This window comes from Acipenser ruthenus, chromosome 36, assembly GCF_902713425.1.
Source record: "Acipenser ruthenus chromosome 36, fAciRut3.2 maternal haplotype, whole genome shotgun sequence".
Lineage (NCBI taxonomy): Eukaryota > Metazoa > Chordata > Actinopteri > Acipenseriformes > Acipenseridae > Acipenser > Acipenser ruthenus.
The window spans coordinates 1,485,797-1,500,656 of NC_081224.1; the positions used below are offsets into that span (position 1 = coordinate 1,485,797).

At 41.3% G+C, this 14,860-nt stretch overlaps 2 protein-coding genes across 2 annotated transcripts; both read right to left on the reverse strand.

Moving 5' to 3' along the window:
* Window positions 1-3,531: 3,531 nt before the first annotated feature.
* LOC117401954 (P2Y purinoceptor 11-like) lies at window positions 3,532-6,115 on the reverse strand. Its single transcript, XM_059008356.1, has one exon. The coding sequence runs from the start codon at window positions 5,496-5,498 to the stop codon at window positions 4,545-4,547; it is 954 nt and encodes a 317-aa protein (XP_058864339.1). The 5' UTR covers window positions 5,499-6,115; the 3' UTR covers window positions 3,532-4,544.
* Window positions 6,116-11,288: 5,173 nt separating this feature from the next.
* LOC117401953 (P2Y purinoceptor 11-like) lies at window positions 11,289-14,367 on the reverse strand. The gene has a single exon (XM_034002715.3). The coding sequence runs from the start codon at window positions 13,701-13,703 to the stop codon at window positions 12,768-12,770; it is 936 nt and encodes a 311-aa protein (XP_033858606.3). The 5' UTR covers window positions 13,704-14,367; the 3' UTR covers window positions 11,289-12,767.
* Window positions 14,368-14,860: the final 493 nt, after the last annotated feature.

The window sequence follows — 14,860 nt, forward strand, 5'->3', positions numbered from 1 at the left end:
GGTGTAGGGCATGCTTCCACTGCAGTTTCCAGCCCTGGTGTTCGGCATGCTTCCACTGCAGTTTCCAGCCCTGGTGTAGGGCATGCTTCCACTGCAGTTTCCAGCCCTGGTGTAGGGCATGCTTCCACTGCAGTTTCCAGCCCTGGTGTAGGGCATGCTTCCACTGCAGTTTCCAGCCCTGATGTAGGGCATGCTTCCACTGCAGTTTCCAGCCCTGGTGTAGGGCATGCTTCCACTGCAGTTTCCAGCCCTGGTGTAGGGCATGCTTCCACTGCAGTTTCCAGCCCTGGTGTAGGGCATGCTTCCACTGCAGTTTCCAGCCCTGATGTAGGGCATGCTTCCACTGCAGTTTCCAGCCCTGGTGTAGGGCATGCTTCCACTGCAGTTTCCAGCCCTGGTGTACGGCATGCTTCCACTGCAGTTTCTAGCTCAGGTGTCACATCACTGCTGTTCTCTGAAAGCAGGTGCTTTAACCCCCTCAATTGATGCCCTGTTAGCTTGCTTTATTAACGTGTCTGTGTAAAAAAAAAAAAAAAAAAAACTTGGCTTAGAGAAAGTTGGAACGGCATCAGTATTGTAATGAATGCGTAATGCGTGCATAGGGTGAAGGCTGCTTAATAGAATCACTGGTTAGTTGAATCAACCGCATATTGTAATGAAAACGTTACGCACCCTTAGCTTTAGTGAATATGCACACACCCGCAAACACAAGTCAAAATGGACAAGACACGGACCTCAGCAGGCTGCAATAAACCCAAACTGAATTCACCTGCCATTGTGCCCTCAAACAGCAACAGGAAAAGAGAACGCGCCACATGGTGTTCTGTGAAATATAAAAATAGACAATTAATTCTATGATTACAGGCTACTACTGATGACAGTGCTATACTGTAATCCCTATTATGACGACAGATTTCGCTGATATTTCTGATTACAGTGCCGATCTGACGTAAATGGAATGAACATTTTTTTATTATTATTATTTATTTCTTAGCAGACGCCCTTATCCAGGGCGACTTACAATTGTTACAAGATATCACATTATTTTTACATACAGTTACCCATTTATACAGTTGGGTTTTTACTGGAGCAATCTAGGTAAAGTACCTTGCTCAAGGGTACAGCAGCAGTGTCCCCCCCCCCACCTGGGATTGAACCCACGACCCTCCGGTCAAGAGTTCAGAGCCATAGCCACTACTCCACACTGCTTATTTGGTTTTTTTTTTTTTAAAAAAAAACAACCCTCCTCTCAATTTACCGTTGTGTCAGACGCTAAAAGGCAGAACATTTGTAGCAAAATACCAACACTAAACCATCTCCGATCTCGCCATCCTCAGGTCATACTCGGCAGAGATCAGTGAAATGCGGCCGGCAGTGTCTGTTGCAGCGCCACCCAGAGGCCATTCACACGAATCTAAGTTACAGGCCTCCAGAGCATTTTTGGGCATATCTGCATGTCAGCGTGAAGTTTTATGAATCTTATTATTATTATTATTATTATTATTATTATTAAAAAAAAAATGTAGTTTATGTTTTTTAGAAAACAGGCCTTAATGATTTGTTTAATGTTGCGCGTGTGTGTGTTTTCTTTCTTTTTTTGTGCTGGTATTATACAAAGTGAAATACAAGCTACTGTACCTAAATCACATAGTAAAAAGCCAACTCGGAGTTCCGTGACATCTCAAGTGATGTCACTGAACTCCTTCGTGTTTTTTTTACTGTCTGATTGTGTACAGTATCTTGTATTTGATTCTCTATGTTTTGTCCAGAAACCTGATTCAATTTTTTTTCGTGTTTTTTTTATATATTTTTTGAAGTTATTTTAATTCTTTTTTTTTGCGGTAAATAGTGAGACCGTATTTGGGTACCTCATATACCATTACATTACATTCTGGCGCCAGTAGACATGTTTCATTTGTATTTATTTATTTATTTGTTTATTCATGTGTATTCCTCAGCAATCATAGATGACGATAGTTTCTTATGATTGTAGGCTTTTTAGTGCTTTAAAACAGTTTAGCACCAATTTTCGAAACGATTTGCACCCGTGCTTTAATGGTGTGGAAGTGGACTTCTGTGTGTCGCGTGCGTGCCTGTACAAACATCTCCGGTGTGTTGTTTGACTTAACACGTCAATGCAGTCATTTTAATGCATTGCACGGGGTCTGTCAATTACCGGTACTATGCAGCACTCAGGTCAGTATAAAACTCTATTCAGTCCAGTTAAAATCATCGGGACACGAGCCCCTCCCAGGTTTACCAACTACAGTGCAGGTCATGCCATTTGAGAAATGACCACTAGAGGGTGTGCGTGTGCAGCTGTAATTTCTGACTTCTGAAACTGTGATTCTGTATAGAACAGGCGCTTCCGTACTTCACGTGTAGAATATTGAACTGTTTTGCTCCTATTAATATATGGAGATATCCATGTGTATAACCCATACAAATAAGCAAAGAACAGAATAACCGTAAGAAAAAATAATGAAAAAAGTTTGAATATAGCGCGCCTGGTCTGGAACAACAGGTGTGAATAATGTAGAGAGGTGAAGGGAACCTGTATCAACGCTGTGCGGAGGTGCCAGCGTTTTACAATTAGATGTAATAATCTTATTTTTAGACCCATATATAAGAAATAATGTAGATAAACTAAGGTAAACATTTATTTAAAAGGTGAAACTGAACCGCAACAAGCAAATAAAGGGTACCTGTGGCCTTACATATCTTTTTTTGCAAACGGATGCACGTCTGTTTCAAGACCTCAGTCTCATTCGCTCTTAAGATAATAGCGATCCCTCGCTTCTCAATATAGCACTACACCAGTGTTTTCCACTTACTAACTCATATTTGCAGAGGTGGGACAGTTTCACAGTACTATGTGTATGATCATTTCTAAAACCACCTCCCTTGAGAAATACTCTGTTTAAAATAAAGGATACAGGAGAGATTGATGTGAGCTATGTATTTTATTTATTTCCTAGCAGATGCCCTTATCCATGGGTAATTCTATTTTACATAGAATTACCCATTTATACAGTTGGGTTTTTAGTGGAGCAATCTAGGTAAAGTACCTTGCTCAAGGGTACAGCAGCAGTGTCCCCCACCTGGGATTGAACCCACGACCCTCCGGTCAAGAGTCCAGAGCCCTAACCACTACTCCCCTCGTATTTGTATATTGTATGTGTGTTAAACTTCCTTTAAAAGGTAATATGGATTTATTTCATCATTGTTCTTGCCCTAGAATGTAATATCACATTTAAAAGATAATTTCCCTAAACCAGCCATCTCCTTTACACTGTGTTTACTCTGTGTCAAATGATGCTGATATCCGGCAAAATCCATCCAGTGTCTGCAGTGCTTTAATAAAACAGCAAATGAACGGGAGAGCGATTCTATTAACATTCAAGTGAACTGATGACTTTTACAACAAGGAAGTAAAGCGTGAACAAAAAAAGAAGAAACTGAAATACGTCCGAGATCTACAATATGTTTTATTTATTTTATTTTATTTTTTACAATTTTGTGATACATTTTAAATGAATAATAAAAAACAGACATATCATACATGTGTGTAGATGTAAAAGCAGCTTCTAGCTCTCTTGTGACAATAAAAGCTGAGCTTCTCCTCTTATAGAGGCTTCTTCTGCATGATTCTCATGTGAAGAAATCTTTATTAAGTTGTGCTGATGGAGTTTCCAGCAGTGGAACACCTGTTTAAATAATCCAGCGTTGACTGTGGCAATTACACAAGATACCTGCATTTGGAGAAGGAACCACTCTCAAAGGAAACAGGTGTGTGAAGCTGAGGAACACAAAGACAGTTTTTCAAGAGCAGTGGCTTGAAACCTGGTTCCAGGAGTCCTAGTCTGAGGTTGCTGTATCAAACCCCAAGTCTCCCCTCGTGTGTTGTGCAGTGGCCCGTAACCTGGTCTCCTGAAACCAAGTTCCAAGCCACAAAGTGACCTTGTGTTCCCTCGGCTTCAGGAATGCAATTGTGTGTACAGAATTAGAGGGTGGGTTCAAGGTTTTGCTGCAGGTGTGTTTACGAGTGAAATGTGTGATCAGTTTTGCAAACGTGTCAGCAGTTGCGATGTTTATCTTGCATGTTTAAAGGGTTTTGCAATTTATGTATTTTTACCCTTTGAGAAAAAATGGAACGCCTTACTTATTCGAAGCTTTTTAACACAACAATTAAAAAAAATAATAATAAAGAAGCTGGTGTTAGGTGAGCATGGTGGTAAATACTTTATGAATATGATCCTGTGTGTTTTTCACATTTGGTTTTTGCATATTTCTAAGAATAGACACACAGATCCAAAGGAAAACACAAAGTTTATTTTCATCTTACTGCTGTTTCCACCACCCCTGCAGTCAAAAGAGCTCAGAGAATGCAGTCCTGTATGTGTGTCCCCGCTGCACACCGTCAAGCTCATTATAAAACTGCAAGCTGAAATCAGGCGTGCAGACACTTCCATTTACGCGCCCGTGTTGCAGCACAATGCCACCGTTGCCACAGTCCATGTGATAAGGTGACACGTGCATAACAGCTAAGAGTCCACTGAAGTTTGCAGCGCCTCGTACCTGGTGTCTGTTGAATCGCTAGAGGTGGACAGTCCACAAATAGCCCTCATGCTGTCGAAAACCGATACGTAGAGTAGAGGATGGATGCACTTGTTGAAAGTAACCAGTACTTTGCTAACTTGGTAGGCATTATAGATTGCCAAGCTGGGGGCGCTGGAGCAGCTATCATCTCTGTTAAACAGGTTAACGTTACGAAGAACGTGGTAGGGGATGAAGGAGACCACGTACAGCACAATGACTGTGAAAATCAATTCCCCTATTTTTATTTTCTCCGCATTTGTAATGTTGTCGTTTTTCCAAACCACCACCAGGATGGCAAAATAGGAAGCGAAAGTAGTCAAAAACGGCAACGCGCACCCGAAGGAGGCCAGGAACAAGCTATAGGGAATGTACTCTGTGATTTTATCATGAGTCGCGCTTCCCAGACACTCCGTTGTGTTTCCCTTCTCCTCCGTCATCGAGAAATGGAAGACGGGCGAGCAAATGCCGATCACCAAGAACCACACCGCGAGGCTGACCATCATGGCGTGTTTGGGTTGCACGTAGCTGCGCATGAAAAACGGGTGCACAATCCCCACGTAGCGGTTCAGGCTGATGCAGGTGATGAAAAAGATGCTCCCGTATAAATTGCAGGTAAACAGGAACCGTTCTATCCGACAGAGCGCGTCGCTGAAGATCCAGTTCTTGTCGTTCGTATAGTAGTAGATTAACAGGGGCAAGGACAGCACGTAGAGGAGGTCGCAAACAGCCAGGTTAAAGACAAAGACGATTCCTGTGTGCCAGTGTCTTCTTTCTCGTGTTAGCAAAAGCCATATAGCCAGGCTGTTGCCCAAAAGTGCCACGCAAAACTCCACCCCGAATACCGGAGGCAAAAAGTTTTCTTGGAAAGTAGAGTCAATGTTTTTTGGACAGTTAGACATTTTTTTTATATAAGTAAAATAATTTAAATAATTCAGGAGGAAAAAATCATACACAGGTTTTATTCCGCGTTGATAGAAGGATATGTACGACAAGCAATCCCAGATCTTTTAGAGAATTCAAAATGAAAAGCACAATAGTTTTTTTGATGTCCTTTCTTCTTAGGCGGCGGAATTCTGATTCCAATTAACAGGTTTCAATTCCAAAAAAACTCAAACAATCCCAGATTAGAGATGTGCTTTTCAAAAATACAAAAAAACAAAAAATGAAGTACATAACATGCTTTAAGTTACAGCTGAATACGAACAGTAAAATGCATTCTTTAGTTACATTCCAAAGGAGCCCATTCCTGTAATAATAGGCTGTAAAAAAAAATTAAAACAACTTCTGAGGAGCTGCAAACACCGTATTTGCTTTTAGCATTGAAACAAGAATTTGCGTTGGTACATTAGCTGTTATCTTCAAATCGAAAACAGGAGACTCGTTAAAAAAAAGAAGTCCTCTTGCAGCTGCAGATCAGATCGGATTAAAAATAGCGGGGCTGCGCAGTCTGAAACTTTTGTGTTTGTAAATCCAGCGATTCACAGCGTGTGTGTGCTGCGCCGCAGCTGAAGTTTGATCCTGTGCGGTCCCCTTTCTAAAGGAGGAAAGGTATAACACCCCCCTCTTCTGAGACAATTGCGCAAACCCCCGACAAAATCTGAGAGCGCGTTTTTACCAAGAGAGGTCCCTGTCCCCCCCCCCCCCCCCCCCGTTCAGCTAATACTCGGAAGCTGTAGCTGTGAGAACGCGCTTTTGTGATCCACGTTATAACGTTAAAGTGCCATTGTAATGCATTATGGGTTAAATCCACAACTATGCAGAATTATAAAGATTCTGCTGTTTAAAGAAACGCTATATTCCTGTTTTCCATACTACATGTTCCACAGTGTTTGGATACTGTTGTAAAAATAGATATTTGATCATTTAATTTTAAAGTCCGACGTCATTTGTGTTGCGGTAGCTGGAGTGTGCTTCTTTTGTAACGTGTCTAATAAGTGTGTCCTTTATTGTTCAGAGACTTTACTCAGCAAAAGCTACCGAGCTTTGAAAATCAGGCTGATCGTTGCAGAGTTTTAAAAAGCTTTAAGGTGGGGGGGAAGCCTGTGTTCAATCAGTCGAATCTACCACTGGGGATGTAAACTAACTGGACCGTCAACGATGGCTCTGTCTCTGTCCTATAACATGAATGGAATGCTATTTCACCCACAACTGACTTGCAATGACACGGCGACTAACTACTTTATGAAAGTTTGTAAAAAAAAAAAAAATCTTGAAATAAGTCAACAACATAAATTGTCTCCTTATAAAAAACGTAAATGCTTAGTAAAAAAAAAAAAAAAATGTCCGAAAGGTTCTTGTTAATAAAGCATAAACTCAAATGCTACCCCTTCATGCATTAATCTACTTTGGTTCTGTCAAGATGACTCACAATTAGAATGCGGTGAAAAACGACAGCGTGCCAACGCCTCCCCAAAATGTGATTCTGTCCTCAGCCTTTTTTTTTTTTTTTTTTTGATTGTGCGGCGAGGTGGAAAGTGTTGGTCAGTCGGGCTTCTCGTCTCATGAAGTTCAGCAGCAAACCTTTTCCATCAGCCTTTACAAGATTGAACACACTGAGAAAGACTTCTGTTCACAAACGCTGTCAAAGTTTATTTTCTAATGATGCGGCACGGAGAGAATAATATGTGGGTCAGAATATCACACAAGAATGTCTTGAGTTACTTTTGAGCCGTAATGCATATATTGTGACCCATAATATTATTTTAGATAGTCTATACCTTCTAGTTTCGCTTTGTTTGTGTAAGCTGCTCTCTCTCTAAGAGAGAGAGAGAGAGAGAGAGAGAGAGAGAGAGAGAGAGAGAGAGAACATTTATTTTATTGTGGTTTGTATGTAGAGTAATTACTTGAAGTATAGATCCTTTGTATATTTCACACATTTCTGCAGTGTCACTACTAGAAGCCATACTAGTACTAGGATTTCATGTTAGAGTTCAAAATGTCAAATCTTTTCATGAAGTATATGGAAAACTACAAAGCGTTATGTAATTAAATAGGTCATTGTTAACGTAACATTGTCCAGCAGGTTTTATTTGACATAATGAAGGAAAATTGGTTAATTCTGGCTGATGCAACACGTTCGGCCATAGCTGTAGGCTTCTCTTAAGAACATAAGAAAGTTTACAAACAAGAGGAGGCCAATCAGCCCATCTTGCTCGTTTGGTTGTTAGTAGCTTATTGATCCCAGAATCTCATCAAGCAGCTTCTTGAAGGATCCCAGGGTGTCAGCTTCAACAACATTACTGGGGAGTTGGTTCCAGACCCTCACAATTCTCTGTGTAAAAAAGTGCCTCCTATTTTCTGTTCTAAATGCCCCTTTATCTAATCTCCATTTGTGACCCCTGGTCCTTGTTTCTTTTTTCAGTTCAAAAAAGTCCCCTGGCTCTTCATGCCGTGCAGTATGTTTCCACTGCAGTTTCCAGGTAACATTACTGCTGTTCTCTGAAATCAGGTGCTTTTACCCCCTCAGTGGATTTCCTGTTTAAACCGTCAGCCCCTTGCAGCTACACTTTCCACAGAGCTGCTCAATTATTTGTGGTTTTAGTGAGGTCTGTAAGCCTAGGGTGCTGCCGGTAAATGTATAACTGGAGGCTCGGAGACCTTGCGCGTGGTGGCCTATGCTATGACCCACACGGCTTTGCTGTTGTGCATTTTTCTAAACACATTTAGGTTAATTTTGTATTACATAATTATATTTTTGGCTGTGCGTGAATAAAAATACGATTTATATACAATTGTTTGTCCTGACATGAAACGTTTCTCAAATTAGTCCTTTAAGGTCATTTACAATGTGCATTTTTCAACACGCGGGACGAATTTAAACTTCACGCACTCATCACCCTTCTCTCCAGCTGGTCTGAACAACATCGCGTGCTGCTGCAGATTTTATTTCCATCTCACGTGTATCGAGAACCACAACCCTGTGCGCGCACAGGTCAACACAGCTAAGCCACCACAGACCACCAGGGGCAAGGTCTCTGAGCCTGCAATTATACCCATCTCGTAAAATTGAGCGAACTGGTCACTCAGAAAATCTTTCTGTGGAGATTCCGCCAAGCTGAGACCTTCAACAGCTAGATAACCATCTCACCAGACCGATTCTTTAGAAGCATTTGTAGTTTCTAAAATAAAAAGTAAAACAACGAACAAAAAGTAGCAGCATCAAATTAGAATTTTAATGTGCGGTCTTGTCCTGAGGTCCTGCTAGAACACCTAGATCATGCAAACTAAACAGCACGGATCTTGGAAATAAGACTCCTATTGCATAGCAGTTTCACCCATTCCAGGTTTTACTACAAGCTTGAGTATCTCCAGTGTATAAGTGACAAGCTCAGGTGTGTCGTCTTAAACTCAGAGTAAAACTAGGAATGGATCAAACTGCTGTACAATAGGGGTCTTATTTGCATTTCTGTTTTGCGTGTGGGTGCGTGCGTGCATGCGTGTGTGCGTGCGTGCGTGCGTGTGTGTGTGCGTGCGTGAATGCGTGCACGTAAGAGCGCATTTCAGTACTTAGTTCACTCATAAACAGGACTCCAGCCACTCCTGACCCATAAATCTAAAAAAAAAAAAAACATTTCTCTTTGAGAAATTTGGAAACACATCAGTATTGTAATGAATGCGTAATGCATGTATAGGGTGAAGGCTGCTTAATATAATTACTTGTTAGTTTAAATCAACCGCATTTTGTAATGACAAAGTTACATCCCCTTAGCTTTAGTGAATATGCATACACCCGCAAACACAAGTCAAAATGGACAAGGCACGGACCCCCAGCAGGCTGCAATAAACCCAAACTGAATTCACCTGCCATTGTGCCCTCAAACAGCGACAGGAAAAGAGAATGCACCACACGTGGTTCTGTGAATTAAAATAATCGGTTGTGTATTGTCCAGCAACCTTTCAGCGCCCTCTAGCGGCTACTACATCGAACGTCCATTAACGCGCTTGATCCGGACCTACTCAACCTGTTTGGAGGCTGCTTGATAATGTCCCATTTAATCGGCTGATCTCAATCAGATCGGGTGCACAACTCTATTCAGTCCAGTTAAAATCTAAACAGTGGCTGAACGCCTTTAGATAGTAGTAATATCCCTTTTAATCAGGACAGCTGCAGAAAACAGATGCATGGTTCAGCTGGCACTCTAGCGGGGCTGTGCCGTGCGTGCAGACCCCTGCAGCAGCGGGGTCCAGGGGAAACGCAGAGACGAGGAGGAATTGTGTGCTAGGATGTACAATACTTAAGACGCCGGGGTGCTTTGTAGTGATGTAGTATTCAGATCAAATGAACTGATACGCGCGTGTTATCTGATGTTGGGTCTGCTTAGCTTCCAGCGGGTCGTTTCCCAAAAGCTACTTGAACCAAGTGAACTGCAGTCTTTCCCGAACAGCATCTTAACTCCAGCAGCTCTGCTTGAGATCACGAGTGGTCTGAAATAATCATTTAATTGCATAGCATACTGCTTTAATCATTGTGGATCTAACTTGGTGCAGTCGACGTGCATTTAAATTGAATGAATGAAAAATAATTGATATGATTAGTGTAGTTTGGTTTACTGTTTACTGTGGGTCTGTAAACAAAATTAATTTTTGTAGATTATGCATGCTTTATTGACTATCAGCAACGGTGAGTCCTGGCGATACTTCACTGGTTATGGGACCGCTGGGTTTGACTGGAACTCTGCAAAAGAAAGAGGGGGTGAGGGGTGCAGGGGCAGAACTTAAGAGCATGTTTTATTACACACACACACGCACGCACTACAGAAATCCTGCCTTTCCATCTCTTGGAGGGCCAGTATTTGAGGCGTTCATTTTCTGAGCAATATCTGTCCACTTGCTGATTTTTGTTTGATTTATAACACAGTTTTTTTTGTTTACAAATAAAATCGCCTTATTTCCTTGTATTTCTATTACATTTTTTGTAAATATATATATTTTAAAGATCGTTTTGCACCACATCTTCAAATACTTTTATTCTTTTGGCTTTTTTTTGTTTGTTTTCAAAAGCGAACACAAGTTTCAAACGTACCTACGCCCTTACGTGCGAATCAGACACCACCATACGACTCACTTTGAAATCGCAAGTTTAACGTGGGGTTTGGGGAAACGCACGCGAAGATCTATCGAAAGCAGCTGCAGAGTCACCTTCGTCCTCGGACACGAGCCCCGCCCAGGTTTACCAACTACAGTGCAGGTCATGCCATTTGAGAACTGACCACTAGAGGGGGTGCGTGTGCAGCTGTAATTTCTGACTTCTGAAACTGTGATTCTGTATAGAGGTTTTTCACTTACTAACTCATATTTACAGAGGTAGGACTGTTTCACACAAACACGTCTGATCATTTCTAAAACCACCTCCCTTGAGAAATGCTCAGGTTAAAAGAAAGGACACAGAAGATTTTGTTTTTTTTAAACTCCCTAAAGTAATATGGATTTATTTAATTATTGTTCTTGCCCTGGAATGTAATATCACATTTAAAAGATAATTTCCCTAAACCAGCCATCTCCTTTACACTGTGTTTACTCTGTGTCAAATGATGCTGATATCCGGCAAAATCCATCCAGTGTCTGCAGTGCTTTAATAAAACAGCAAATGAACGGGAGAGCGATTCTATTAACATTCAAGCGAACTGATGACTTTTACAACAAGGAAGTACAGTTTCAACAAAAAAAGAAGAAAGAAACTGAAATACCTCCGAGATCTACAATATCTTTTATTTGTTTATTTTTTTTTTACAATTTTGTGATACAACTTAAATGAATAATAAAAAAACAGACATATCATACATGTGTGTAGATGTAAAAGCAGCTTCTAGCTCTCTTGTGACAATAAAAGCTGAGCTTCTCCTCTTATAGAGGCTTCTTCTGCATGATTCTCATGTGAAGCAATCTTTATTAAGTTGTGCTGATGGAGTTTCCAGCAGTGGAACACCTGGTTAAATAATCCACCGTTGATTGTGGCAATTGCACAAGATACCTGCATTTGGAGAAGGAATCACTCTCAAAGGAAACAGGTGTTCCAGGAGACCTACTTTGAGGCAACATTGCTGTATCAAACCCCAAGTCTCTCCTGGTGTGCCATGCAGTGACCTGAAACCTAGGCCCGAACCAAATCAGAACTTTGACAGCCCGCTAATCGCACTTAACAAAACTGTATTTAACAGTGTTTTCTTTTTTATTTTGTAAGTATCTTATTTCTTCTACTCATAAAAAGCAAACGCTATTAAATACAGTTTTGTTAAGTGTGATCAGCGGGTTGTCAAAGTTTTGATTTGGTCCCAGCCCTCGTCTCCTGAAAGCAAATTATTTATTTCTTAGCAGACACCCTTATCCAGGGTGACTTACAATTGTTACAAGGTATCACATTATACATTATTTTACACTATACAGATACCACATTATTTTTACATACAATTACCCATTTATACAGTTGAGTTTTTACTGGAGTAATCTAGGTAAAGTACCTTGCTCAAGGGTACAACAGCAGTGTCCCCCACTGGGGATTGAACCCACAACCCTCCAGTCAAGAGTCCAGAGCCCTTACCACTACTCCACACTGCTGCCACAAACTGGTTTCCTGTTCCCTCGGCTTTAGGGTGTGTTCAGAGTTCTGCTGTGTGGTGGTTGTGAGTGAAATGCAAATGTGTGACCAGTTTTACCAGTTGCAATATTTGTCTAACATGTTTAAAATGGAATGCCTTATTTATTTGAAACTTTTTAACACAAATTAAAAGAAGCTGGTGTTAGGTGAGCATGGTGGTAAATACTTTGTGAATATGACCCTGTGTGTTTTTCATTTTGTTTTTGCATATTTCTAATAGACACAAAGATCCTGTAAAGAATCCTCTACTGTTAGATGATGGTGAACATATTTTGAGAAACAAATAATAACAGGACTTGCTTTTTTGTTGTTGTTATATTGCACCCCCTACGAAAGGAAAACAAAAAGTTTGTCCTTCAATGTTTTCATCTTGTTGCTGTTTACACCAACCCTGCAGCCAAAAGAGCTCAGAGAATGCAGTCCTGTATGTGTGTCCCCGCTGCACACCGTCAAGCTCATTATAAAACTGCAAGCTGAAATCAGGCGTGCAGACACTTCCATTTACGCGCCTGTGTTGCAGCACAATGCCACCGTTCAAACAGCTAGCTAAGAGTCAACTGAAGTTTGCAGCGTCTCATTTGTAGCTGTCTGTTGAGTCGCTAGAGGTGGGCAGTCCACAAATAGCCCTCATGCTGTCGAAAACCGATACGTAGAGCAGCGGATGGATGCACATGTTCAAAGTAACCAGTACTTTGCTAACTTGGTAGCCATCATAGATTTTCATGCTGGGGGGTCGGGAGCAGCTATCATCTCTATTAAACAGGTTAACGTTACGAAGAACGTGGTAGGGGATGAAGGAGACCACGTACAGTACAATGACTGTGAAAATCATCACCCCTATTTTTCTTTTCTCCGCATTTGTAATGTTGTCGTTTTTCCAAACCACCACGAGGATGGCAAAATAGGAAGCGAAAGTAGCCAAAAACGGCAACGCGCACCCGAAGGAGGCCAGGAACAAGCTATAGGGAATGTACTCTGTGATTTTATCATCCGTCGCGCTTCCCAGACACTCCGTTGTGTTTCCCTTCTTCTCCGTCATCGAGAAATGGAAGACGGGCGAGCAAATGCCGATCACCAAGAACCACACCGCGAGGCTGACCATCATGGCGTGCTTGGGTTGCACGTAGCTGCGCATGAAAAACGGATGCACAATCCCCACGTAGCGGTTCAGGCTGATGCAGGTGATGAAAAAGATGCTCCCGTATAAGTTGCAGGTAAACAGGAACCGTTCTATCCGACAGAGCGCGTCGCTGAAGATCCAGTTCTTGTCGTTCGTATAGTAGCCGATTAACAGGGGCAAGGACAGCACGTAGAGGAGGTCGCAAACAGCCAGGTTAAAGACAAAGACGATTCCTGTGTGCCAGTGTCTTCTTTCTCGTGTTAGCAAGAGCCATATAGCCAGGCTGTTGCCCAAAAGTGCCACGCAAAACTCCACCCCGAATACCGGAGGCAAAAAGTTTTCTTGGAAAGTAGAATTAATGCTTTTTGTACAGTTTGACATTTTTGACATTGGTTAAAAAAATAAGTGTAGGAAAAAGTAGTAAATTTAAAACCAAAGCATAAGAAACCCCGTTAAAGTTGAGAAAAGTGTTTTCAAGTGCAGCTATTGTTGGATTATTTGGTTACTGAAGCATTTCCCCAAACCCAGAATCAGTGTAACAAAAATAAACAAACAAACAAACAAAAACTTACGTTGTTAAAATATTTAAAACAGTAAAGTCTTTGAAAACGCAACAATAGCTGAGGTACAGTTACTGCTTCCGACAGCATGTAAAAAAAAAGGAAAAAATAAAAGTTACCAAAAATCATACAAAGAAAAGGGTTTTAGTCCGCGTTGATAGAAGGATATGTACGACAAGCAATCCCAGATCTTTTAGAGAATTCAAAATGAAAAATAAAATATTTTTTTTTGATGTCCTTTCTTCTTAGTCGGCGGAATTCCGATTCCAATTAACAGGTTTCAATTCCAAAAAAACTCAAACAATCCCAGATTAGAGGTGTGCTTTTCAAAAATGCAAAAAAAAAACATTCACAAAACATGCGTTTTGTTACAGTTAAATACGAACAGTAAAATGCATTCTTTAGTTACATTCCAAAGCAGCCCATTCCTGTAATAATAGGCTGTAAAAAAACATTTAAACAACTTCTGAGGAGCTGCAAACACGTTCTTTGCCTTTAGCAGTGAAACAAGAATTTGCGTTGGTACAGCAGCTGTTATCTTCAAATCGAAAACTTTTTTTTTTCAGCTTCCTGTGGCACATCAGATTGGATTAAAATAGCGGGGCTACGCAGTCTGAAACTTTTGTAAATCCTGCGATTCAAAGTGTGCTGCGCCGCTTCTGAAGTATGGTCGTGTGCGGTCCCCTTTCTATAGGAGGGAAGGTATGAGCAAAGTGCCGCTGCTATTTTAACAACCCCCTCCTCTGACACAATTGCGCAACCCCCGACAAAATCTGAGAGAGCGTTTTCCCCAAGAGAGGTTCCCCCCCGACTCTCCCCTGTTCAAATCGTAGCTATGAGAACGCGCCTTTGTGTTGCACAGTAGACTCTACCATGGGGGGTGTAAACTGACTGGACTGTCAACGGTGTCTGTTAATGTATACTACACTGTGTGTGTGGGGGGGGGGGGGCATTGTATTCATCTGTGTAAATCTTTACTGTTGCGTG